Source organism: Scyliorhinus torazame, chromosome X (assembly GCF_047496885.1).
Source record: "Scyliorhinus torazame isolate Kashiwa2021f chromosome X, sScyTor2.1, whole genome shotgun sequence".
Taxonomy (NCBI): domain Eukaryota; kingdom Metazoa; phylum Chordata; class Chondrichthyes; order Carcharhiniformes; family Scyliorhinidae; genus Scyliorhinus; species Scyliorhinus torazame.
Genome location: NC_092738.1, coordinates 4,250,110 through 4,277,417, shown reverse-complemented (window position 1 = coordinate 4,277,417; position 27,308 = coordinate 4,250,110). Strand labels below are relative to the sequence as shown.

General features: G+C 50.1%; 2 protein-coding genes across 3 annotated transcripts in view; one reads left to right on the top strand and one right to left on the bottom strand.

The window, feature by feature from the left end:
- Nucleotides 1-2,158, bottom strand: part of rnf41 (ring finger protein 41) — an 84,990-nt gene extending 82,832 nt beyond the window's left edge. The window contains exon 1 of one of the 2 annotated variants that reach the window (XM_072493640.1): nucleotides 2,003-2,158. The gene's annotated coding sequence lies outside the window, so the exon portion shown is untranslated. Of the gene's footprint in view, nucleotides 1-1,998 lie in introns of both variants that reach the window. The other variant, XM_072493642.1, reaches the window with a different exon arrangement.
- A 1,262-nt stretch (nucleotides 2,159-3,420) lies between these two features.
- nabp2 (nucleic acid binding protein 2) lies at nucleotides 3,421-26,925 on the top strand. The gene is made up of 6 exons (XM_072493645.1): nucleotides 3,421-3,572; nucleotides 4,614-4,752; nucleotides 12,786-12,857; nucleotides 14,293-14,377; nucleotides 19,167-19,233; nucleotides 21,446-26,925. The coding sequence occupies exons 1-6, from the start codon at nucleotides 3,494-3,496 to the stop codon at nucleotides 21,637-21,639; spliced, it is 636 nt and encodes a 211-aa protein (XP_072349746.1). The 5' UTR covers nucleotides 3,421-3,493; the 3' UTR covers nucleotides 21,640-26,925.
- Nucleotides 26,926-27,308: the final 383 nt, after the last annotated feature.

Below are 27,308 nucleotides of genomic sequence, written 5' to 3'. Positions count from 1 at the left end.
CTTTAATGAACTCTCACCCCTCTCTCTGTGCTCTTTAATGAACTCTCACCCCTGTGTGCGCTCTTTAATGAACTCTCACCCCTCTCTCTGTGCTCTTTAATGAACTCTCACCCCTCTCTCTGTGCTCTTTATTGAACTCTCACCCCTCTCTCTGTGCTCTTTAATGAACTCTCACCCCTGTGTGCTCTTTAATGAACTCTCACCCCTCTCTCTGTGCTCTTTATTGAACTCTCACCCCTCTGTGTGCTCTTTAATGAACTCTCACCCCTCTCTGTGCTCTTTAATGAACTCTCACCCCTCTCTCTGTGCTCTTTCATGAACTCTCACCCCTCCCTCTGTGCTCTTTATTGAACTCTCACCCCTCTCTCTGTGCTCTTTATTGAACTCTCACCCCTCTCTCTGTGCTCTTTAATGAACTCTCACCCCTCTGTGTGCTCTTTAATGAACTCTCACCCCTGTGTGCTCTTTATTGAACTCTCACCCCTCTCTCTGTGCTCTTTCATGAACTCTCACCCCTCTCTCTGTGCTCTTTAATGAACTCTCACCCCTCTGTGCTCTTTAATGAACTCTCACCTCTCTCTCTCTGTGCTCTTTAATGAACTCTCACCCCTCTGTGTGCTCTTTAATGAAATCTCACCCCTCTCTCTGTGCTCTTTAATGAACTCTCACCCCTCTGTGTGCTCTTTAATGAACTCTCACCTCTCTCTCTCTGTGCTCTTTAATGAACTCTCACCCTCTCTGTGCTCTTTAATGAACTCTCACCCCTCTCTCTGTGCTCTTCAATGAACTCTCACCCTCTCTCTCTGTGCTCTTTAATGAACTCTCACCCCTCTCTCTGTGCTCTTTATTGAACTCTCACCTCTCTCTGTGCTCTTTAATGAACTCTCACCCCTCTCTCTGTGCTCTGTAATGAACTCTCACCCCTCTCTCTGTGCTCTTCAATGAACTCTCACCCCTCTCTCTGTGCTCTTTATTGAACTCTCACCTCTCTGTGCTCTTTAATGAACTCTCACCCGTCTCTCTGTGCTCTTCAATGAACTCTCACCCTCTCTCTCTGTGCTCTTTAATGAACTCTCACCCCTCTCTCTGTGCTCTTCAATGAACTCTCACCCCTCTGTGCTCTTTATTGAACTCTCACCTCTCTCTGTGCTCTTTAATGAACTCTCACCCCTCTCTCTGTGCTCTTTATTGAACTCTCACCTCTCTCTGTGCTCTTTAATGAACTCTCACCCCTCTGTGTGCTCTTTAATGAAATCTCACCCCTCTCTCTGTGCTCTTTAATGAACTCTCACCCCTCTGTGTGCTCTTTAATGAACTCTCACCTCTCTCTCTCTGTGCTCTTTAATGAACTCTCACCTCTCTCTCTCTCTGCTCTTTAATGAACTCTCACCCTCTCTGTGCTCTTTAATGAACTCTCACCCTCTCTGTGCTCTTTAATGAACTCTCACCCCTCTCTCTGTGCTCTTCAATGAACTCTCACCCTCTCTCTCTGTGCTCTTTAATGAACTCTCACCCCTCTCTCTGTGCTCTTTATTGAACTCTCACCTCTCTCTGTGCTCTTTAATGAACTCTCACCCCTCTCTCTGTGCTCTGTAATGAACTCTCACCCCTCTCTCTGTGCTCTTCAATGAACTCTCACCCCTCTCTCTGTGCTCTTTATTGAACTCTCACCTCTCTCTGTGCTCTTTAATGAACTCTCACCCGTCTCTCTGTGCTCTTCAATGAACTCTCACCCTCTCTCTCTGTGCTCTTTAATGAACTCTCACCCCTCTCTCTGTGCTCTTCAATGAACTCTCACCCCTCTGTGCTCTTTATTGAACTCTCACCTCTCTCTGTGCTCTTTAATGAACTCTCACCCCTCTCTCTGTGCTCTTTATTGAACTCTCACCTCTCTCTGTGCTCTTTAATGAACTCTCACCCCTCTCTCTGTGCTGTTTAATGAACTCTCACCTCTCTCTGTGCTGTTTATAGTCTCGCCTAGAAGAGAAAGATAAATACCCGCCTGTTTTGATGCCCGATAACTTGAGGCCTTGGTTGTTTGCAGCAGCAGCGTTGGGGTGTCCTAGACAATGAGGAGGGCTTTCCGCCCCTCTATCCAGAGGGCCAGTATGGCGGTATCCAGGCATCGGTCCGCTCCCATTCGGCCTTTTCCGGAGACCTTCGGAAGGCAAGGGAAGTCCCGCCCCTGGTCAACGGCGATTGGTCAGAGCCCCGGCCAACCGGCGGGATGCGAGGGTGGAATGCTGGCTGCGATTGGTCGCTGCCGCTGTCTGTCAGGGCTGATTTCCGGAGGAGGGATGGCGCTGCGGTGACAGTGTGCTGGGCTGGCCTGGGGAGGGCAGTGAGTGGCCATTGAGCTGTGCCCAGTAACACCTCATGCCGTGTGGGAGAGAGAGCAAGGGGGCTGGGTTTATTCTGCAGCAGCAAGGGCTGGTCCTGGAAACTCAACCAGTCACACACGCTGAGCATCAGCCTTCCAATTGACTCAAGTTTGTTGCTTCAGAATAATTCCAACCCTTGGAGAGAGAGAAGAGGTGGGGAGGAGGAGGAGGAGGAGAGAGAGAGAGAGAGAAGAGGGGAGGGGAGGGGAGGGGAGAGAGAGAAGAGGGGAGAGTGAGAGTGAGAGAAGAGGGGAGGAGGAGGAAAGAGAGAGAGAGAGAAGAGGGGAGAGTGAGAGAAGAGGGGAGGGGGAGAGTGAGAGAAGAGGGGAGGGGAGGAGGAGAGAGAAGAGGGGAGGGGGAGAGTGAGGGGAGAGGGAGAGTGAGAGAAGAGGGGAGGGGGAGAGTGAGAGAAGAGGGGAGGGGGAGAGTGAGAGAAGAGGGGAGGGGGAGAGGGAGAGAAGAGGGGAGGGGGAGAGTGAGAGAAGAGGGGAGGGGGAGAGAAGAGGGGAGGGGGAGAGAAGAGGGGAGGGGGAGAGGGAGAGAAGAGGGGAGGGGGAGAGTGAGAGAAGAGGGGAGGGGGAGAGTGAGAGAAGAGGGGAGAGGGAGAGTGAGAGAAGAGGGGAGGGGGAGAGTGAGAGAAGAGGGGAGAGGGAGAGAAGAGGGGAGGGGGAGAGTGAGAGAAGAGGGGAGGGGGAGAGTGAGAGAAGAGGGGAGGAGGAGGAGAGAGAGAGAGAAGAGGGGAGGGGGAGAGTGAGAGAAGAGGGGAGGAGGAGAGAGAGAAGAGGGGAGGGGGGGAGAGAAGAGGGGAGGGGGAGAGGGAGAGGGAGAGTGAGAGAAGAGGGGAGGGGGAGAGTGAGACAAGAGGGGGGGAGTAGCGGGGAGGGAGAGTGGAGGGGAGGGACGGAAAGTGGAGGGGAGGGAGGGAGAGTAGGGGGGAGGGTGGGAGAGGAGAGGGGCGGGAGGGAGAGTAGAGGGGCGGGAGGGAGAGTAGAGGGGAGGGTGGGAGAGGAGAGGGACGCGACGGGAGGGAGAGTAGAGGGGAGAGTGAGAGAAGAGGGGGGAGAGATAGATGAGGGGGGAGAGATAGATAAGGGGGGAGAGAGCGAGGGAGCATGTCAAACGATACTTATGTGAAGGATATCAAAGCTGGTTTGAAAAACCTGAATCTCCTCTTCATTGTCCTGGAAATAGGTGAGTTTCTAACCCCCGCCCCTTCCTCAAATGGGATAAATCCCATCCTGTCTCCTCATAGAATTTACAGTGCAGAAGGAAGCCATTTGGCCCATAAGTCTGCACCAGCCCTTGGGAAGAGCTCCCTACCTAAGCCCACACCTTCACCCTATCCCCGTAGCCCCACCTAATCTTTTTGGACACTTAAGGGCAATTTATCATGGCCAATCCACCCAACCTGCACATCTTTGGATTGTGGGAGGAAACCGGAGCACCCGGAGGAAACCCAGGCACACACGGGGAGAACGTGCAGACTCCGCACAGACAGTGACCCAGCGGGGAATCGAACCTGGGACCCTGGTGCTGTGAGGCAACAGTGCTAACCACTGTGCCACCCAGTTGACGCTCCAGCTAGATGATGGTACAATTGCTAAGATTAATGAAGTTAGAGCATGCCACCGGTTGAGATTGGGATCCTTGCTGCTTTGAGAAGGGGGCAAAAGTCAACTGCAAAGTGTGGCGCTGGAGTCATATGTATCATAAGTTGGTGAACGAGATTCCCTTCCCTGAATGGGAACCAGTTTGGGATATATGCGCCAGCCTGGCTTTGGGGTAACCCAAAGCCGTTTTTGTCCAGCTGCCTATCATTTTAATTTTGAGAGGGAAAAGAAGACCACCTTAGTTGAGAGTAGTGCAAGAAATCAGAGTGAGGAGAGAAACTATTGGAGAAAAAACATCCCTGGCATGTCATAATCAATAATCTTTATTATTGTCACAAGTAGGTTTACATTAACACTGCAATGAAGTTACTGTGAAAATCCACTAGTTGCCACATTCCGGTGCCTGTTCGGGTACACGGAGGGAGAATTCAGAACTTCCAATTCACCTAACAAGCACGTCTTTCGGGACTTGTGGGAGGAAACCCACGCAGTCAAGGGGAGAACGTGCAGACTCCGCACAGACAGTGACCCAAGCGGGGAATCGAACCTGGGACCCGTGCCACCCTTGCTTTTTAAGTCTTTGCCAGAAAGCTCATCTGTCATTGTGTTTCTTGTTGTGTAGGACGAGTAACCAAAACCAAGGATGGGCATGAAGTCCGGACGTGTAAAGTGGCCGATAAAACCGGCAGCATCAACATATCGGTGTGGGATGATGTGGGAAGTCTGATTCAGGCTGGAGATATCATCCGATTGACCAGAGGGTAACTCATTTTATTCATCAAGACCTGATAAAGCTGAAACATAACGAATATATGAATTAGGAGGTGGTCACTCGGCCCCTCAAGCCTGCAATAAGATCACGGCCTGATCTGATTGTCACCTCCCGCCTACCCTGACAATCTTTCACACCCTTGCTCATCAAGAATCTATCTACTTCTGCCTTAAAAATATTTAAAGATTCTGCGTCCACTGTCTTTTTAAAATAAATTTGGAGTACCCAATTCATTTTTTCCAATTCAGGGGCAATTAAGCGTGGCCAATCCACCTACCCTGCACATCTTTGTGTTGTGGGGGCGAAACCCACGCAGACACGGGGAGAATGTGCAAACTCCACACGGACAGAGACCCAGAGCCGGGATCCAACCCGGGTCCTGGGTGCCGTGAGACAGCAGTGCTAACCGCTGTGAGCAGTTTTGCCAGTATGAGGGCCTTCTGGGTCTACACTAATCTACTCCAATATCCAGGACATTCAAGGTCATGATGACTTCTTCCAAGACCGGCAGAGGGGCCAAACCTGCGGGTGGCGACTTAGGGCACCCGCTTTGGCAATGTGTGTTCCTGGGCTGTGCTTGAGGGAGTATTCGTAGGCCGCTAATGATTATGCCCAACAGTGGATCTGAGCCGGGGTGATGGGGAAATCATTTTGTCCTCATTGAAAAGGCCCAGGAGGGGTTTATGGTCTGTTATGTTTGTGAAATGTCAGCCATAGACATATGGATGGAATTTCTTATCTGAAAAATAACAAGCAATCCTCCCTTTTTGACTTGAGAATGGCGTCTTTCCGTGTCCACTAAGGTTCTGGATTTGTGTGCAATAGGTCTCTCTGGTTCCGGGTGCGGCGATGACCAGCTGAGTCGCACGTTTCGGCAGCTCACGGTGAAACGGACTTTTGGGCTCTTGATAGGAGCCCCAACGGCAATTTTGACGGCTAAAAACACTGTGCGGTAAACCAGAAGGGAATCCCCCCTGGATACGGATGGAAAAAGGAGGAGAAAGTGGCCGGATTGCAGTGGATCCTTTAGAACAGCGGCAAGGAAGGCAAGCAAAAACCAAGATGGCGTCGGAAGGTGGCAGTTTAACATGGGGCCCTGAACAACAAGAGTTCTTGAAATGCTGTGTGGAAGAGCTCAAAAAGGAAATGAAGAAAGAGCTGTTGGCCCCGATACTACAGGCGATCGAAGGGCTAAAGGAGGAACAAAAGACCCAGGAGCGGGAGCTTCGGGTCGTGAAGGCAAAGGCAGCCGAGAATGAGAACGATATACAGGGCCTGGTGGTGAAGACGGAGACGCATGAGGCACATCAGAAACGATGTGTGGAAAGGTTGGAGGCACTGGAGAACAACGCAAGGAGGAACAACCTGAGGATTCTTGGTCTTCCTGAAGGTGCGGAGGGAGCGGACGTCGGGGCATATGTGAGCACGATGCTGCACTCGTTAATGGGAGCGGAGGCCCCGGCGGGTCCGTTGGAGGTGGAGGGAGCATACCGAGTGATGGCGCGAGGACCGAGAGCAGGAGAAACTTCCAGAGCCATAGTGGTGAGATTCCTCCGTTTTAAGGATAGAGAAATGGTCCTTAGATGGGCAAAGAAAACTCGGAGCAGTAAATGGGAGAACGCGGTGATCCGCGTTTATCAAGACTGGAGTGCGGAGGTGGCGAGAAGGAGGGCGAGCTTTAATCGGGCCAAGGCGGTGCTTCATAAAAAGAAGATAAAATTTGGAATGCTGCAACCGGCAAGACTGTGGGTCACATATCGAGGGAGGCACCACTACTTTGAGACGGCGGATGAAGCGTGGACTTTTATTGTGGAAGAAAAACTGGAATGAGCGGGTTATTAAAAAGAACATTTGAACCAAGTGGTGGGGCGAATGTGGGGGGCGAAGAGGGGGGTTAAAAAGGGGGGAAAGAGGAGTTTTATGTACTAATCCTGCGATGTGGTAACTTTTCTCTCTTCCACAGGTGGTGATGGGGGGAGGAGGGGAGGTGGAGGAGATGGGGCGTTGGCCATTGGGGGCGGGGCCAAGGGAGAAGCGCAGGCTTGGTTCCCGCGCTATGATAATCATGGCGGGAATAGAGAAGCAGGAAGGAGGGGGTATCGCACGGTGCGAGCCGAGGTCACGGGGGGAAGCCGAGGTCGGCCAGAGTCTGCTGACTTCTGGGAGCAACATGGGGGGAGTAATTACGCGAGCGGGGGATCTAGCCGGGGGGGGGGGGGGGTGGGAGGGGGGAATTACTGGGTTGCTGCTGCTGGGGAGAGGGGGGAGCTGGTATGGGAGGGGATGGGCGGCGGGGCACCGCCTGGGGGAGATACAGCTGCGTGGGAACCGGGTGAGGAGCTGGAAAAAGGGGATGGCTAATCGACAAGGGGGGGGTAGGAAGCCCCCCCCCCCCTTTCGGGGTTCGATCCCGGCTCTGGGTCTCTGTCCGTGTGGAGTTTGCACATTCGGGGCTAGATGCGAAAAACAGGGGGGTGGCTATATTAGTGGGGAAGCGGGTAATGTTCGAGGCAAAGACTATAGTGGCGGATAACGGGGGCAGATACGTGATGGTGAGTGGCAAACTACAGGGGGAGACGGTGGTTTTAGTAAACGTATATGCCCCGAACTGGGATGATGCCAATTTTATGAGGCGGATGCTAGGACGCATTCCGGACCTAGAGATGGGAAAGCTGATAATGGGGGGAGATTTTAATACGGTGTTGGAACCAGGGCTGGATAGGTCGAAGTCCAGGACTGGAAGGAGGCCGGCAGCAGGCAAGGTACTTAAAGATTTTATGGAGCAGATGGGAGGTGTAGACCCGTGGAGATTTAACAGACCTAGGAGTAAGGAGTTCTCGTTTTTCTCCTATGTCCATAAAGTCTACTCGCGAATAGACTTTTTTGTGCTGGGAAGGGCGTTGATCCCGAAGGTGAGAGGAACGGAGTATACGGCTATAGCCATTTCGGATCACGCTCCACACTGGGTAGACTTGGAGATAGGGGAGGAAACAGGAGGGTGCCCACCCTGGAGAATGGACATGGGACTAATGGCAGATGAGGGGGTGTGTCTAAGGGTGAGGGGGTGCATTGAAAAGTACTTGGAACTCAATGATAATGGGGAGGTCCAGGTGGGAGTGGTCTGGGAGGCGCTGAAGGCGGTGGTTTAGAGGGGAGCTGATATCAGTAAGGGCACATAAAGGGAAGCAGGAGAGTAAGGAACGGGAGCGGTTACTGCAAGAACTTTTGAGGGTGGACAGACAATATGCGGAAGCACCGGAGGAGGGACTGTACAGGGAAAGGCAAAGGCTACATGTAGAATTTGACTTGCTGACTACGGGCACTGCAGAGGCACAATGGAGGAAGGCACAGGGTGTACAGTACGAATATGGGGAGAAGGCGAGCAGGTTGCTGGCACACCAATTGAGGAAAAGGGGAGCAGCGAGGGAAATAGGGGGAGTGAGGGATGAGGAAGGAGAGATGGAGCGGGGAGCGGAGAGAGTGAATGGAGTGTTCAAGACGTTTTATAAAAAATTATATGAAGCTCAACCCCCGGATGGGAGGGAGAGAATGATGGGCTTCTTGGATCGGCTGGAATTTCCCAAGGTGGAAGAGCAGGAAAGGGTGGGACTGGGAGCACAGATCGAGGTAGAAGAAGTGGTGAAAGGAATTAGGAGCATGCAGGCGGGAAAGGCCCCGGGACCGGATGGATTCCCAGTCGAATTCTATAGAAAATATGTGGACTTGCTCGCCCCGGTATTGACGAGGACCTTTAATGAGGCAAAGGAAAGGGGACAACTGCCCCCGACTATGTCTGAAGCAACGATATCGCTTCTCTTAAAGAAGGAAAAGGACCTGCGACAATGCGGGTCCTATAGACCTATTTCCCTCCTAAATGTAGATGCCAAGATCCTGGCCAAGGTAATGGCAATGAGAATAGAGGAATGTGTCCCGGGGCTGGTCCACGAGGACCAAACTGGGTTTGTGAAGGGGAGACAGCTGAACACGAATATACGGAGGCTGTTAGGGGTAATGATGATGGCCCCACCAGAGGGGGAAACGGAGATAGTAGTGGCGATGGATGCCGAGAAAGCATTTGATAGAGTGGAGTGGGATTATTTGTGGGAGGTGTTGAGGAGATTTGGTTTTGGAGAGGGGTATGTTAGATGGGTGCAGCTGTTGTATAGGGCCCCGATGGCGAGCGTGGTCACGAATGGACGGGGATCTGCATATTTTCGGCTCCATAGAGGGACAAGGCAGGGATGCCTCTGTCCCCATTACTGTTTGCACTGGCGATTGAGCCCCTGGCGATAGCGTTGAGGGGTTCCAAGAAGTGGAGGGGAGTACTTGGAGGAGGAGAAGAACACCGGGTATCTTTGTATGCGGACGATTTGCTACTATACGTGGCAGACCCGGCGGAGGGGATGCCAGAAATAATGCGGATACTTGGGGAGTTTGGGGATTTTTCAGGGTATAAATTGAACATGGGGAAAAGTGAGTTGTTTGTGGTGCATCCAGGGGAGCAGAGTAGAGAAATAGAGGACCTACCGTTGAGGAAGGTAACAAGGGACTTTCGTTACCTGGGGATCCAGATAGCCAAGAATTGGGGCACATTGCATAGGTTAAATTTAACGCGGTTGGTGGAACAAATGGAGGAGGATTTCAAGAGATGGGATATGGTATCCCTGTCACTGGCAGGGAGGGTGCAGGCGGTTAAGATGGTGGTCCTCCCGAGATTCCTCTTTGTGTTTCAGTGCCTCCCGGTGGTGATCACGAAGGCTTTTTTTAAAAGGATTGAAAAGAGCATCATGGGTTTTGTGTGGGCCGGGAAGACCCCGAGAGTGAGGAAGGGATTCTTGCAGCGTAGCAGGGATAGGGGAGGGCTGGCACTACCGAGCCTAAGTGAGTATTATTGGGCCGCTAATATTTCAATGGTGAGTAAGTGGATGGGAGAGGAGGAGGGAGCGGCGTGGAAGAGATTAGAGAGGGCGTCCTGTAGGGGGACTAGCCTACAGGCTATGGTGACAGCCCCATTGCCGTTCTCACCGAGGAACTACACCACAAGCCCGGTGGTGGTGGCTACACTGAAGATTTGGGGACAGTGGAGACGACATAGGGGAAAGACCGGAGCACTGGGGGGGTCCCCGATAAGAAACAACCATAGGTTTGCCCCGGGGGGAATGGATGGGGGATATGGAATGTGGCAAAGAGCAGGAATAACGCAACTGAAAGATCGGTTTGTGGATGGGAAGTTCGCGAGTCTGGGAGCGCTGACCGAGAAATATGGGTTGCCCCAAGGGAATGCATTCAGGTATATGCAACTGAGGGCTTTTGCGAGGCAACGGGTGAGGGAATTCCCGCAGCTCCCGACACAAGAGGTGCAGGACAGAGTGATCTCAAAGACATGGGTGGGGGATGGTAAGGTGTCAGATATATATAGGGAAATGAGGGACGAAGGGGAGACTATGGTAGATGAACTAAAAGGGAAATGGGAAGAAGAGCTGGGGGAGGAGATCGAGGAGGGGCTGTGGGCAGATGCCCTAAGCAGGGTAAACTCGTCGTCCTCGTGTGCCAGGCTAAGCCTGATTCAGTTTAAGGTATTACACAGGGCGCATATGACTGGAGCACGGCTCAGTAAATTTTTTGGGGTGGTGGATAGGTGTGCGAGGTGCTCGAGAAGCCCAGCGAATCATACCCATATGTTTTGGTCATGCCCGGCACTACAGGGGTTCTGGGTGGGGGTGACAAAGGTGCTTTCAAAAGTAGTGGGGGTCCGGGTCGAACCAAGCTGGGGGTTGGCTATATTTGGGGTTGCACAAGAGCCGGGAGTGCAGGAGGCGAGAGAGGCCGATGTTTTGGCCTTTGCGTCCCTAGTAGCCCGGCGCAGGATATTGCTAATGTGGAAAGAAGCCAAGCCCCCGGGGGTGGAGACCTGGATAAATGACATGGCGGGGTTTATAAAGCTAGAGCGGATTAAGTTCGTCCTAAGGGGGTCGGCTCAAGGGTTCACCAGGCGGTGGCAACCGTTCGTCGAATACCTCGCAGAAAGATAGACGGAATGGGAAAAAGAAGGCAGCAGCAGCAGCCCAGGATCGGGGGTGGGGGGGGGGAGGAGGAACCAGAAGGACTCTCAGGGTTGTTAATATATACTGTATAATATGTATAGGTCGTTGCTACAGATAATTATATATTGGACTGTTAAATTATATTTTTGGAGAGTGTTACTTGTGATAAGGCAGTTGCCAATTAGGGCTAGTTTTCATTTTTGTTATTTATTATTTATTCATTTTCTGTTTATAAAATAGGTCATTGTTATTTGTGTTGTTATAATATTGTGTAAAGGATGCACAATGTACTGTGTTGGTTGACCAAACATTTTCAATAAAATATTTATTTTAAAAAAAAAAATAGGTCTCTCTGTGCCATTGCCCCATCAATGGGAAAGGACTGCCCCATCTCGCTATGGAGAGGCATCGCATGTGGGTGCCTTCGCTGGAACTGCTGTTTGCCCCCCTCAGCCTGAGAATGCTAATGTCCATCGTCCCTTGCAGTTCTGAGGCCCATTTCTCCCTGTTCGAAGGATAGTTCTAATTCTATAGCCCTTTTGACATCAGGGGTGGGTTCTGCCAACATTCTTTTTTGTATCGCGACATTGTTGATCCCACACACTGGCCGTTCGGATAGCATCTTGGTCATGGATGGGCCAACCCTGTAGTATTCGGCCAGCTTCCTTAATCTAGCGTGGTAGCACAGTGGTTAGCACTTCGGCCTCATAGTGCCAGGGACCAGGGTTCGATTCCAGCCTCGGGTCACTGTCTGTGCGGAGTCTGCACGTTTTCCCCGTGTCTGCGTGGGTTTCCTCCGGGTGCTCCGGTTTCCTCCCACAGTCCAAAGACGTGCAGGTTAGGTGGATTGGCCATGATAAATTGCCTCTTAGTGTTCAGGGATGTGCAGGTTGGGTTGTGGAGTTACAAGGATAGGGTGGGGTGGACTGGGAAGTGGACAAACAAAGAACAAAGAAATGTACAGCACAGGAACAAGCCCTTCGGCCCTCCAAGCCCGTGCCGACCATGCTGCCCGTCTAAACTACAATCTTCTACACTTCCTGGGTCCGTATCCCTCTATTCACATGAATAGTCATGTATTTGTCAAGATGCCCCTTAAATGGCACCACATGGGTGGAGTGCTCCTTTGAGGGGTCAGTGAGGACTCATCGGACCGAATGGCCTCCTTCTGCACTGTACGGATTCTATGATTCTAGCCAGCAATTCTGTCACGGGTTCCCCAGGGGGTGGTCCTAGCCATGTTGAATTGGTAACGCTGGAGGAGTACAAGTGGCTTTGGGTTGTAATGGTTCTTAACTAGATCCACGAGCTCGTTGAATGTTTTAATGTCGGGGCTGCAGGATAAGTTAAACTCTTCAGAAAGCTGAACGTTGGCGCCCGCATGCTGTCAAAAGTATTACTTTATGTCAGACATCCCCTTCCATGCTGTTGGCGTGGAAGAGGTAACGAATGCGTTTGGCATACTGGGGCCAGTCTTCCATGTCCGCATCATAAGACCCGAGCTTCCCAAACAAGAGCATTTCTGGGTTTTTCTTTTTGCTTTGTTTCTTACCGGAGTTGTCATCGGGGAGTTTCGGAAAGGCTGCTCGGAATCCCGGGCTTGATCCTCGTCGCCAATGTAAGAATTCCAGGAGGTCCGGAGTGAAAGGCCAAATTGCTACTGTGACTCACAAAAGAAACATCCCAGCCCAGGACTTTCGGGAACTGCCGGTCCGGATCTGAGAGCTACATTTCAGCGTCCTGCTACCGAGCCAGCTGGGTGGGCCTCCACCCACTCACCTCAGGAACAAGTATTCTACAAAGCCCATGGGGAGATCAATCAGCCATTTCCTCCCCCCCCCACCCCCCGTGGTCCTCGTGAGGGTTATCGCCATCCTTACCAGCTCAATGAAGCAGCAAACTGGATGGTATGAATGGAGTGAGTTTCAGTGTTTAGGTCGAGTGGTATATCTTAAAGGAAATCTGTATTTTCTTGCAGGTATGCCTCAATTTGGAAAGGATGTCTGACACTCTACACGGGCAGAGGAGGCGACCTTCAGAAAGTGGGAGAGTAAGTTCTCTGACTTAACAGCAGAAGGGGGAGAGCTAATTGGATAGATCTTCCAAAGAGCTAGCACAGTCACAATGGGCCGAATAGCCTCTTTGATCATCGAGCCCCTTGCCTTCGCTGAATTATCACACTGGGAAGGAGTTTTCATTTAACCAAAGTCAAAGCTAACACTGTTAAACAAGTTGCCTTTCGAACCTCTGTCCCTCTGAGGAGGTGAGAGTTCACTTTACTGGCAGGGTGACTGATTGTACTGTCTCTGAAAGCGACCTATCAGCTCACTCGGCAGACACCAGGAATCCCAGGGGTCAGTCTTATTTTTAGCTTGCTCACCAAGAGGCACGCGGGGGTGCTTCTGGGTGATGGGCCTGTAGGTTTGAAAGCTCTGGCCCAATCGCTAGCCCTCCTTCCTATGAGTCAGAACGTTGCGGGTTCAGGTCTTGAGCGAATAATGTCGGCCACCGATCATGGTGCGGTACTGAGGCAGTGCGGCACTGTTGGAGGGGCTGTCTTTCAAATGAATCCTTAAACCAAGACCGATTCTGCTGTCTCAAGTGAACCGAAAATATCCCATGGCAGTATTTTGAAGAACAGCTGAGTTCTGCCTGGTGTCCACGCCAATGTTGATCCCTGGAAGATGGTGGCATAATTGTAATATCACTGGACATATAATCCAGAGGCTAATCCTCCAAACTTGGCAATTGGTGGAATTCAAATTCAGTTAGTAACGAGCTGGAATTGAAAGTGAATCTCCGTAATGGCGACCAGAAAACTACCATCGATTGTGGTCAAAACCCACGTGATTGACTAACGTCCCACCCCAGGGCCCTGAACGCGTAATCTCGGCCGATAGTCCTCGTGCAGCACTGAGGGGGGGCAGGAAATCTGCCGTCCTTACCTGGCCTGACCTACCTGTGACTCCAGACGCACAGCAATGTGGTTGACCCTTAACTGATCTCTGAGATGGCCGAGCAAGCCACTCCGGTCCAGGGCAATTAAGGCTGGGCAACCTATACTGACCATGCTACAACATCCATGTAATATCCCACATGGGACCTACAGGGTAGGAATGCTCCTCTTCCTCGTGGTCCTTGTGGAGTACGAGCTCTCCCGCTAGGGGTGGGGTATCTCAATTATCCAGTGTATATAAGGTCGGCCAGTGAGGTACCTGATAGGGGTCTATAGGTGAAAAATCTACTGTTTGTAAATTAAACTTTGTTCTTTTACTCGGTTTGGACTCCCCGTGTCCTTATTAAAGCTGACATCCTGTGAAAGGATTTTTTAAAATGAGCACCGTTAAAACATATCATCCGGCCATTATCACATTGTCGTTTGTGGGATCTTGCTGTGTACAAATTGCCGACGGGCTGTGACGGTGTGCGTGCGTGCACCGCGCAAGAGTATGACGACGTGCGATCACTTCTGTGTTCCGTTTCAGGTTTTGTATGCAGTATTCGGAAGTGCCGAATTTCAGTGACCCCAATCCGGAGTACACATCACCGGCGTCTTCACAGAACAAACCTGTAAGTCTGACCCCTTCAGGCCAGGTTGCCGTTGTTTTCATTCCGTGCCCCTTCTGCCATTCGGGGTGGTGTCAGTGATGAGATTCCCTTGTTTAGTTCCTGTGCCAGCTTTCTCACCTTGCCCCCTCTCTGACGCTTTGCTGGGTTATGGGTCCATAAGTGCCCTCCTTCCCCTGCCCTGGCACCTCACCCAAGTGCCATCATTCACCCTCCAATGTGGGCAGCCTGTTCAACCAAAGCGCCAGCGGAGTCCGCTGTTGAGCGATCAGGATTGGGAACTCAAACTGACTACTTCTCCGTAGCTCTGGAAGCCAAGGCTAATTGTGCTGCTCCGAACCTCCCCCGTCCGTGATCAGCAAATTCAGCACAGATCTGTGGTGGGAACTGTGCTCTTCCTGGGGTGTAGATCGGCGTTTCAGTACAGCTGTGTCCCAGTGCTTTCAGACACGCAGTTTGACCAGGGCTCAATACAGCTGTGGTGAAATCGTCTGGATAATAGGGGCAGATTTGGGGAGCTACCCAATGCAGTGACTCTGGCATATTCCTCCCAGCCACCCACCATTGAATGCTTTTGACGGAGCTTGTGGAACAGCTTGCCTTGTTGTAGCTGGTGTGAGAAATTCCGGTTACCTTTGCAGAATAAAACAACGGAACCTGCAGCTGATTGAACTTTATTGCCTCTGCAAGGAGATTTGGATTGCATTGGTTTATTGTCAAGTGTACTGAGGTTCACTGAAAAGTATTGTTCTGCGGACTTTTCTGCTCTTTTACACAGAGGGTAGTGGGTGCCTGGAACTCGCTGCCGGAGGAGGTGGTGGAAGCAGGGACGATAGGGACATTTAAGGGGCATCTTGACAAACACATGAATAGGATGGGAATAGAGGGATACGGACCCAGGAAGTGTAGAAGATTGTAGTTTAGTCGGGCAGCATGGTCGGCATGGGCTTGGAGGGCCGAAGGGCCTGTTCCTGTGCTGTACTGTTCTTTGTTCTTTTTACAGTCCAGACAGACCATTACTACATGAAAACAAATTACTTGGTGCATACATAAAATACACAGTGTAAATACATAGACACAGGCATCGGGTGACGCATGCAGAGTGTAGTACTACTCAGTAGAGAAGATGTGTGAAGAGATCAGATCAGTCCATACGAGGGTCATTCAGGAGTCTGGTAACAAAGAACATTACAGCTCAGTACAGGCCCTTCGGCCCTCGATGTTGCGCCGACCTGTGAAACCACTCTAAAGCCCATCTACACTATTCCCTTATCGTCCATATGTCTATCCAATGACCATTCGAATGCCCTTAGTGTTGGCGAGTCCACTACTGTTGCAGGCAGGGCATTCCACGCCCTTACTACTCTCTGAGTAAAGAACCTACCTCTGACATCTGTCCTATATCTATCTCCCCTCAATTTAAAGCTATGTCCCCTCGTGCTAGACACCACCATCCGAGGAAAAAGGCTCTCACTGTCCACCCTATCCAATCCTCTGATCATCTTGTATGCCTCAATTAAGTCACCTCTTAACCTTCTTCTCTCTAACGAAAACAGCCTCAAGTCCCTCAGCCTTTCCTCATAAGATCTTCCCTCCATACCAGGCAACATTCTGGTAAATCTCCTCTGCACCCTTTCCAATGCTTCCACATCCTTCCTATAATGCGGCGACCAGAACTGTACGCAATACTCCAAATGCGGCCGCACCAGAGTTTTGTACAGCTGCAACATGACCTCATGGCTCCGAAACTCAATCCCTCTACCAATAAAAGCTAACACACCATACGCCTTCTTAACAACCCTCTCAACCTGGGTGACAACTTTCAGTGATCTATGTACATGGACACCGAGACCTCTCTGCTCATCCACACTGCCAAGAATCTTACCATTAGCCCAGTACTCTGTCTTCCTGTTATTCCTTCCAAAATGAATCACCTCACTTTTCTGCATTAACCTCCATTTGCCACCTCTCAGCCCAGCGCTGCAGCTTATCTATGTCCCTCTGTAACTCGTAACATCCTTCCGCACTGTCCACAACTCCACCGACTTTAGTGTCATCTGCAAATTTACTCACCCATCCTCTACGCCCTCCTCCAGGTCACTTATAAAAATGACAAACAGCAGTGGCCCCAAAACAGATCCTTGTGGTACACCACTAGTAACTGGACTCCAGTCTGAACATTTCCCATCAACCACCACCCTTTGTCTTCAGCTAGCCAATTTCTGATCCAAACTGCTAAATCACCCTGAATCCCATGCCTCTGTATTTTCTGCAGTAGCCTACCATGGGGAACCTTATCAAACGCTTTACTGAAATCCATATACACCACATCAACTGCTTTACCCTCATCCACCTGTTTGGTCACCTTCTCAAAGAACTCAATAAGGTTTGTGAGGCACGACCTACCCTTCACAAAACTGTGTTGACTATCTCTTATCAAATTATTCCTTTCCAGATGATTATACATCCTATCTCTTATAAACCTTTCCAAGATTTTGCCCACAACAGAAGTAAGGCTCACTGGTCTATAGTTACCGGGGTTGTCTCTACTCCCCTTCTTGAACAAGGGGACAACATTTGCTATCCTCCAGTCTTCTGACACTATTCCTGTAGACAAAGATGACTTAAAGATCAAAGCCAAAGGCTCAGCAATCTCCTCCCTAGCTTCCCAGAGAATCCTAGGATAAATCCCATCCGGCCCAGGGGACGTAGCTATTTTCACATTTTCCAGAATTGCTAAAACCTCCTCCTTATGAACCTCAAGCCCTTCTAGTCTAGTAGCCTGAATCTCAGTATTCTCCTCGACAACATTGTCTTTTTCCTGTGTGAATACTGACGAAAAATATTCATTTAGCACCTCTCCTTTGTCCTCTGACTCCAAGCACAACTTCCCACTACTGTCCTTGACTGGCCCTATGCTTACCCTAGTCATTCTTTTATTCCTGACATATCTATAGAAAGCTTTAGGGTTATCCTTGATCCTACCTGCCAAAGACTTCTCATGGCCCCTCCTGGCTCTTCTTAGCTGTCTCTTTAGGTCCTTCCTTCGCTAACTTGTAACTCTCGAGCGCCCTAACTGAACCTTCATGTCTCATCTTTACATAAGTCTCCTTCTTCCTCTTGACAAGTGTTTCGACTGCTTTAAGTGTTCCCTCGCTCGACCACTTCCTCCCTGCCTGACAGGTACATACTTATCAAGGACACGCAGTAGCTGTTCCTTGAACAAGCTCCACATTTCCATTTGTGCCCATCCCCTGCAGTTTTCCTCTCCATCCAATGCATCCTAAGTCTTGCCTCATCACATCATAATTGCCTTTCCCCCAGATATAACTCTTGCCCTGCGGTATATACCTATCCCTTTCCATCACTAAAGTAAACAAAATCGAATTGTGGTCACTATCACCAAAGTGCTCACCTACCTCCAAATCTAACACCTGTCCTGGTGCATTACCCAGTACCAAATCCAATATGGTCTCGCCTCTCGTTGGCCTATCTGCATGCTGTGTCAGGAAACCCTCCTGCACACATTGGACAAAAATGGACCCATCTAAAGTACTCTAACTATAGCATTTCCAGTCAATATTTGGAAAGTTAAAGTCCCCCATAACAACTACCATGTTGCTTTCGCTCCTATCCAGAACCATCTTTGCAATCCTTTCCTCTACATCTCTGGAACTTTTCGGAGGCCTATAGAGAACCCTTAACAGGGTGACCTCTCCTTTCCTGTTTCTAACCTCAGCCCATACTACCTCAGTAGACGAGTCCTCATCAAACGTCCTTTCTGCCACCGTAATACTGTCCTTGACTAACAATGCCACCCCTCCCCCTCTTTTACCACCTTCCCTGAGCTTACTGAAATATCTAAACCCCGGCACCTGCAACAACCATTCCTGTCCCTGCTCTATCCATGTCTCCGAAATGGCCACAACATCGAAGTCCCAGGTACCAACCCATGCTGCAGGTTCACCCACCTTATTCCGGATGCTCCTGGCATTGGAAGAAGACACACTTTAAACCACCTTCCTGCCTGCCGGTACACTCCTGCAACTTTGAAACCTTACTCATGACCTTACTACTCTCAACCTCCTGTATACTGGAGCTACAATTCAGGTTCCCAGCAGGGAACAAGCTGTTTTTGAATTGTTAGTGCGTGTTCTCAGACTTTTGTATCTCCTGCCCGATGGAAGAAGTTGGAAGAGTGAGTAAGCCAGGTGGGAGGGATCTTTGATTATGCTGCCCGCTTTCCCCAGGCAGCGGGAGGTGTAGATGGAGTCAATGGATGGGAGTCAGGTTTGTGTGATGGACTGGGCGGTGTTCACGACTCTCTGAAGTTTCTTGCGGTCCTGGGCCGAGCAGTTGCCATACCAGGCTGTGATGCAGCCCGATAGGATGCTTTCTATGGTGCATCTGTAAAAGTTGGTAAGAGTCAATGTGGACATGCCGAATTTCCTTAGTTTCCTGAGGAAGTATAGGCGCTGTCGTGCTTTCTTGGTGGTAGCGTCTATGTGGGTGGACCAGGATTATATGGCTGTGAGGGTGGTAATGAACACTGAAGGGAAGGTGTTCTGGCCATTATGATGTGGGGCAGGCTTGAAAGATTAACCAGTCTATCCCTCCCAATCAGTTTTGTGTATGGCAGCGGGGAGAGGGCAAGGCAGGCCGATGAGCTGTCTAATTGGGGACAGGAGGTCTGTGTAATGAGGGAGAGGTGAAGCGAATTCCAGTTGCTAATTATGCAAGGTTGTTTCCGATCAAGCCAGTTAAACCTCAGCACTGTTTCCTTCTTTTTAAGACCCCGTCTGAACAAGGTAGCACTTCTACAACTGGCCCAGTGAGCTCGACACCCTCTGTGACTACTGGTAAGTACCTGCATTAAAGGGCCCATGGTATTGTGCAGCACCACAGGGGCAGCAGTGAGGGAGCGCTGCACAGTCAGAGCTGCTGTCCTTGGATGAGACGTTAAGTCTTGGCCCCCTCTGTCCCCTCGGGTGGGTGTTAAAGATCCCACAGGCACCGTTTTAGAGATTAGGGGGAGTTTGCCCCGTTGTCTTGGGGCCAACATTGATCCCTCAAACCAACATCACCAAAACAGATAAGCTGGTCGTTTAAGTTCTTGCTGTCTGTGGGAGCTTGCTGTGCGCAAATGCTGCGTTTCCTACCTTACCACAATGATTGCATTTCAAGCGCTTTGGGATTTCCTACGCCATTAAAAAGCACAATTGAAATTGCGTGTCTTTCTAGCAAACCTTACAGGCATCAAATCATTGCTGCCGACTCCGTCATTGCTGGAACAGCTGATCAAAGTATTAATACACTAGTCCGCGATGCTGGAGACTACTTAAAGCGACTCTGCTAAAAAGTGTGTACACTTTGCTAGTTTGCCCGCAAGTTCCGTTCCCTCAACCAACCTCACTAAAAACCGATTCTCTGGTCATTTGCCACATTGCTGTTTGTGGGAGTTTGCTTTGCGCACATTGGCTGCCCAGTTTTCCTCTGTTATGACCGATAGGTGTATGGTTTCAATATGAAATGTATTTGGACAGTGAGTCTAGTTCTTACTGGACATTCTGCTGGCAATCTCACTCCGACAGCTGCAGAACAGCCGCTGTGGGAAAACAGAACAATGTTACCCAGGTGCATCGGGTTTGGGAGTTGGCTATGCTGTTGGTTATTTGGCTGTGCAGCTGCCTGTGCTACATTTAACTTGCAACGAGTGGGGGAAAAGTGTTCACCCTCCTTGCACTGATCTGCTTTACTTGAGCGCAAGATTCACCTGAGCAAAAGGAGGATCGGGGGCTCTCTGCCAGTGGATAAAAGCCCCAATCGCTGTGAAATGCTCCAGCAATTGACAGGTGCATAACTTACCAGGCAATGGGAGAGGATTCCACCTCGGCCAATGTGATGTGGGAAGCAATGCTACTCGTGTGTGGAGATTTTGTGAATGAACACAGAACATTGCGGCTAAACAGCTTTTGTGTTCCTGCCATAAACCTCGAGGTGCCAGCCAGCCACGCTGCTGCCCTGGCAGAGGGCTGGCAGCCTGGCCACATCTGTCATGTAGAGTGGGAGGCCTTGGCGTGGAGTAAGCTGGCTTCTGGCCCAGCTGGCTTTGCATTGTGCTGAGCCCTAGAAGAAAGATGTACAATTTCTCTCGACTCGTGGCGCGGGATGCAAGATATCCCTCGCGTAGCTGACCGAAAACAACCCAGCTTTGCAAATTGATTCTGTAATTCGGCAGCTCTATGGGCAGCACGGTGGCACAGTGGTTAGCACTGCTGCCTCACGGCGCCGAGGTCCCAGCTTCGATCCCGGCTCTGGGTCGCTGTCCGTGTGGAGTTTGCACATTCTCCCCGTGTCTGCGTGGGTCTCACCCCCACAACCCAAAGATGTGCAGGATAGGTGGATTGGCCATGCTAAATTGCCCCTTAATTGGAAAAAATGAATTGGGTACACAAATTTTTAAAAAAAAAAATTCAGCAGCTTTATGTATTAACTGGGGTCCATATCTTACTGAGCACAAAATAGTGATGGAAGTAGCTGTTAAATTTTCCCAGGCTTTTCCCCAGGGTAGAGGGGTCAATTACTAGGGGGCATAGGTTTAAGGTGAGAAGGGCAAGGTTTAGAGTAGATGTACGAGGCAAGTTTTTTACACAGAGGGTAGTGGGTACCTGGAACTCGCTACCGGAGGAGGTGGTGGAAGCAGGGACGATAGGGACATTTAAGGGGCATCTTGACAAATACATGAATAGGATGGGAATAGAGGGATACGGACCCAGGAAGTGTAGAAGATTGTAGTTTAGTCGGGCAGCATGGTCGGCACGGGCTTGGAGGGCCGAAGGGCCTGTTCCTGTGCTGTACTTTTCTTTGTTCTTTGTTTGAATTATGCTCCATTCAGTCCTTGAACTGGGCTATGCCAAGGAGGGAAGCATTGGACAGAAGGCTCTCCGCAGGAAGAAGTGCGGTGGGGCGGAGGGCGGGGGTAAGGTTTCCCAAATCGCCCCAAAAAAGGAAACGGTTCTCATTTGGGCCATTGTTGTCATCTGGTTTTGTTCCTTCTTCCCGTCGCTCCAGGTAATGACAGTCTGAATGTTGCTGGCTCAGGCGGAGCCTCCGCAGGTAACACAAATCATCAGCCGCCACCAGCAGGCGGCAGAGGTAATGGACGCGGCTCAGGAAATAACCAGGCAGTGACCACATCCAGCACCACCCCGGCAACCACCACCCTCAGCAACGGAAGGGATCCAAGGCGGGTACCGAAGCGATGATTCTCTGAACTTTTAATTGTTCACCTTTTTCATTTCCCCTTTGATAACTCGCAGAACCAGTATCAAAGTGGTATTTTTAATCAAATCCCATCCTTCACTATCCCCCAGGCTCTTTTGGATTAGCACCTCAAGGCATTTGGAATCATGACCGTCGACAAGGTGACTCAATCCTCCCCGACCTCCCTTCCTGATTGCCTTATTTGATCCGAGTAATTATGCCTTTTAAAAATTTCCACAGTGGCTTTAATGATCTGACAATTCAAACTCAGAGGAGTGCAGCTTCCATAGCAGATTGATGATGAAGAGAGCTGTTCTGAAAGAGAAGAGGTGTTGTGCGGCAGGGCTGAGACACTCTGGCACCCTTACACCTCTTCAATTCCACCTTGTACCAATATGAGCAAATCTGTCACAAATTGAAGGTGGGTTTACTTGCTCCCTGAAGCAATATAGACCATCACTGGCTGTTTAACTGTGCAGCCAATCCATGTCCAGGGTTTGTGTATCCAGCTGAACTGTTGCCTCCGAATGGCTTGGAAAGGGAGGTCTCTGTATCTTCCATGTTCCCTCGATCATCTCTTTACTTGGCAGGAGGCATTTTGTGCACCATTCCCCCACCCCCACCCCCAACTTCAAATATCATTGCTTTGTGTCAAATTCCGCCCCTCCCTTAAATCATAGAATTTACAGTGCAGAAGGAGGCCATTCGGCCCATCGAGTCTGCACCGACCCTCTGATAGAGCACCCTACCTAGGCCCACTCCCCCACCCTATCTTCATAACCCCGCCGAAAGGCAAATTGTCACGGCCAATCCACCTACCCCGTACATCTTTGGACTGTGGGAGGAAACCGGAGCACCCGGAGGAAACCCACGCAGACACGGGGAGGACGTGCAGACTCCGCACAGACAGTGACCCAAGCCGGGAGTCGAACCTGGGACCCTGGTGCTGAGGCAGCAGTGCTAGCCACTGCGCCGCACCTTACTGTGACGCCCATATTGCGCCGCCTGTACTTATAACATCCTGTCACTGGTGTGTGAAAAGATTAATTTTGTTTTTTCTGTCCTGAAGGTGATGTGTCCTCGCTGGGGTACAGTCCCAGAGTCCCTTCAATACCTTGGTCAAGTGCTGATCCTGCTCATTTGAGCCTTAATGGTGAATTTAAGCAGGCTGATTGACTGCAGAGTGCCTCACAGCTGAGCATGACCCTCCTAATGTAAATCCACGCACACACATTTCCCCCTCTATGCCTCACACCCACGCTCTCTCATCCACACTCCAACTCAGGAGCAGGCACCCTGTGCAGTTGGCCACCCCATGCCCCCCTCAAACAGCCCCACCCTTCCCTTCCTCTGTCTAAACTAGGTGTGGATGCCATTTTTAGCCATTGACTCAGCCAGCTCAGCATGACCAGGGGTCAGCACTGGGACCTGTTTGGCGTGTGAGTGCATGTGTGTCCGTCGGCTCGAGGCCTCAGGCATCCTCTTTCTCTCCTGTGAATTCCTGCCTCGAACCTCCTTTCCAGCCACGTTTCTGTGACGCGGGCTGCACTCCGAAGCATTTTGGGTTTAAAATACTTTGTTCTGGTTGCTGCAGGCGGTGTTTATTTTAGATTTCCTATTTCGAGCCATCGTGGATTCGAGTGAAACGAGTGTTCGAACCTACATCAAAGCTTTCGAGCCAGCTCAGTCTGCCTCCCTAGAATTGTTTGCCACAGATATTTCAAAGCGCTTCGAGGAGTTGGCGAGGGGGAGGTGAATCCTCTGCCCATTTCTTTATGTCCTATTGTATTGCATGGTTGCTAGGAGACCAGGCCGAATGATACTTCTCACCGTTTCCTCTTCCTGTCGCACGTTTTTACACGATGGCAGTCTGTCAATCTGCCCCATTTCTTGTCAATAAAGGTATGAAGGCTCATCCTTTTTGTTGACTTTGTTACCAGTAAGTGCGAGATGGGCTTACATTTCCTTATTCATAGAATCATAGAATTTACAGTTCAGAAGGAGGCCATTCGGCCCATCGAGTCTGCACCAGCCCTCGGAAAGAGCACCCTACTCAAGCACACACCTCCTCCAGGCCACCTCCTTAACCCAGTAACCCCAATTAACCTTTTTTTTGGACACTAAGGGTCAATTTAGCATGTCCAATCCACCTAACTCGCACATCTTTGGACTGTGGGAGGAAACCGGAGCACCCGGAGGAAACCCACGCACACACGGGGAGGACGTGCAGACTCCGCACAGACAGTGACCCAAGCCGCACCTGGGACCCTGGAGCTGTGAAGCAACTGTGCTAACCACTGTGCTACCGCGCCGCCCTGTGTCAGTCACGACTCAGTGGGCAGCACTATTGCCCCTTGAGTTGCAAGCTTATGAGTTCAATAATCTTCTTTGGTGTCACAAGTAGGCTTACATTAACACCGCAATGAAGTTACTGTGAAAAGCCCCTAGTCGCCACATTCTGGGGCCTGTTCGGGTCACAGAGGGAGAATTCAGAATGTCCAATTCACCTAACAGCACGTCTTTCGGGACTTGTGGGAGGAAACCGGAGCACCCGGAGGAAACCCACGCAGACACGGGGAGGATGTGCAGACTCCGCACAGACAGTGACCCAAGCCGGGAATCGAACCTGGGACCCTGGAGCTGTGAAGCAACGGTGCTAACCACTGTGCTACCGTGCCTCCCTACTCCAGAGGCGTGAGCACAAAATCTAGGCTGACACTCTAATGCAGTGCCGAGGGAGCACTGCATTGTCGGAGAAGCCACCCTTTGGATGTGATGTTAAACTGAGGCCGCATCAGCCCCCTTGAGTGGATGTAAAAGGTCCCACAGCCACTACTTCAAAGTAGAACAGGGGAGTTCTCCCAACCTCCTGCATCCAGTATTTATCCCTCAACCAACTAAAGGGGCAGCGCAGTGGTTAGCCCTGTTACCTCGTGGCACCCGAAGTCCCAGGTTCGCAGTTTGCACGTTCTCCCAGTGTCTGCGTCCTCACAACCCAAAGATGTGCAGGGTAGGTGGATTGGCCACGGTAAATTGCCCCTTAATTGGGAAAAAATAATGGGTACGCTTTTCAAAAAAAAACATCACTAAAATTAAACAGATTATTTAGTTACATTGCTGTTGATGGGAGATTGATTGCTGTACACAAATTGCCCGTTACATTACCTACCTTCTAACAGGGCGACTCCACTTCAAAGCACTTATTTGGTTCTGAAAGGATTTGAAGCCTCTTCTTTTTCCCCTCTTTTGTGACAGACGGAATTTGCGTATTGGAGACCAGGGAGGATTATGTCTTATCACTGTGGCAATTAGTTTTGAGATCCATGATAATCACGTTTGCTTGTGTTTAATTCAGAGCCAGGCAAATCTAATTATCGGCGGGTATGCTTCCTGCCTCTGTGAATGCTTTTCACTAAACCTTTCGAGGCCTTCCTCTCTCCCTCCAGCCCAGCTCCCAGTACGTCGCTGTGCCATCATGCACATCTTCAATTTGCAATACTTGCCTTCTGCAACTGAACAAGTCCTTTTCATAAACCATTTAATTTTCCAGTGCGAACAGCAGGTGCACCTTGACACCAGCTAGGGTGTGTCAGACCATCTGAACACTGCTGGCCTCCAATGTGTCACATGTAATCAGTTATTGATCATAGAGTCCCATCTCTGGTGGTAACTTTGCATGTAAAATGTTGTACAATCTGTAATTTTAATGGATTGTCAGCCAACGTCACTGAGTGATTATCTGCTGCTTGTGGGATCTTGCTGTGTGCAAACCGGCTGCTGTGCTTCCTATATTATTTTTTAAAATAAATTTAGAGGACCCAATTAATTTTTCCAATTAAGGGGCAATTTAGCGTGTTCAATCCACCTAGCCTGCACATTTTTGGGTTGTGGGGGCGAGACTCACGCAGACACGGGGAGAATGTGCAAACTCCACACGGACAGTGACCCAGAGCCGGGATCGAACCTGGGACCTTGGCGCCCTGAGGCCACCGTGCTGCCCTTGCTTCCTATATTATAACCGTGACTGCACTAAAAGTGCGCTTTCTTGGCTGGGAAGCACTATGCCCCAAGGTGCTATAGAAATGCACGTCTTGTTCCACTCTTGGGTAAGACTGTTATCTATTGCTGACAAAGCTATGTTCTCCTGGCACTTGGTTACAGCTGAAAGAATCTGGGCGTATCGCATCCACGCCAGTTCCACCAAAAGCTTCAAGGCCACTTTTTTTTAGATGGAGAATGATTTTTTTTATATGGAAAGAAAATCCTAGTTTTCTCCCTCCGATAACCTGTGAATTGGAGCAAGTCCTGGTGCTATCCTCACATCAGACCCGCCTGTCTGCTCACAATTTCCCTCGGTACGGTCACTGGCTGGCGTATCTTCTCTCCCTCCTCCCCAACAAAATAATTGGGTACTCCACATTTATTAAAAACAAAACTAATCTTGACTGATGTGACAGTAAGGCAAGGCAGCATTTGTCCGCAGAAATCGGTTTTTGGTCACTAAGGGCAATTTCTCATGGCCAATCCACCCAACCCGCACATCTTTGGACTGTGGGAGGAAACCGGAGCACCCGGAGGAAACCCACGCACACACGGGGAGAGCGTGCAGACTCCGCACAGACAGTGACCCAAGCCGGGAATCGAACCCGGGACCCTGGGGCTGTGAAGCCACACTTGTGCTGCCATACCAAGCAGTAAATTTATCCACTGAGCTACCAGCATTTTCTTTCTGATTTGATTAGGAATTCCCAGATTAGTGAGATCTCCCGTCACTGAACTACGGCCCAGTGACAGAAATATCAAGAGAGCCAGCAACCAATGCAGATGCAACTCGTGAGCACCACTCAGTGGTGCCAATCTGACACTACAGTAGTGCAATGTTTCTGTAAAACCTCATTTCAAAGGAGGGTTTTCTGCTGGTCGAAATGGTGGAACTTGTGATCCCTATTGGGTGACTGCTAACATATACCCTCAACGTGAACGATTAATTTTTAGTAAAATTATTGTTGGCAATCGCAATAATAGCAACTATAAATGTGCATTAACAAGCGGGCATGGATGTAATTATTGAGGAGTGTTTATTGCCTGTGTACTGCCGGCACCTCACCCTGTTGCATCAGGATCAACTTGCCACAAATACTGTTGATAAATAGAAACACAGAATGCTGCAAGCACTCGGCGACGTAGAGGGAAAGAGTTAGCGTGGCATTTCTGTTTCTATTTCAGATTTCCAGAATCCAAAGTATTTTGCTTTTGTGTTTTACTTGTTAATAAATGCTTCTTTTGGACGTGTGTTGTGTTATTTCATCAAATTTCTATTTATCTCTTTATTTTTAAAAAAAATGTTGCAAGGGCAGATCGGACTGAAGTCGACATCTGACTCCTGGTATTTATCTGTGCCACCCAGCCGGGGTGGCAATCTCTGTGGTGCTGCCAGTTAGTGCATGTTTTCTGTACTCCACCCAGGTGGGCAGTAAGGAGGATCTCCCCGTCAGAGGTTTCCGACATGACAACAGTGACGACGTTTCACAAAGTGCTTCGTTAGCTGGAGTGCATTGGGGTTTCACAATGTAAACGGTGCTATATAAATGCACATCTTTGGAAAGAGGGCTGCACAGTGGCAGATCAGAGGCGATGATTCTTGACCGCAAGATCTGTACCTCACTGGAAT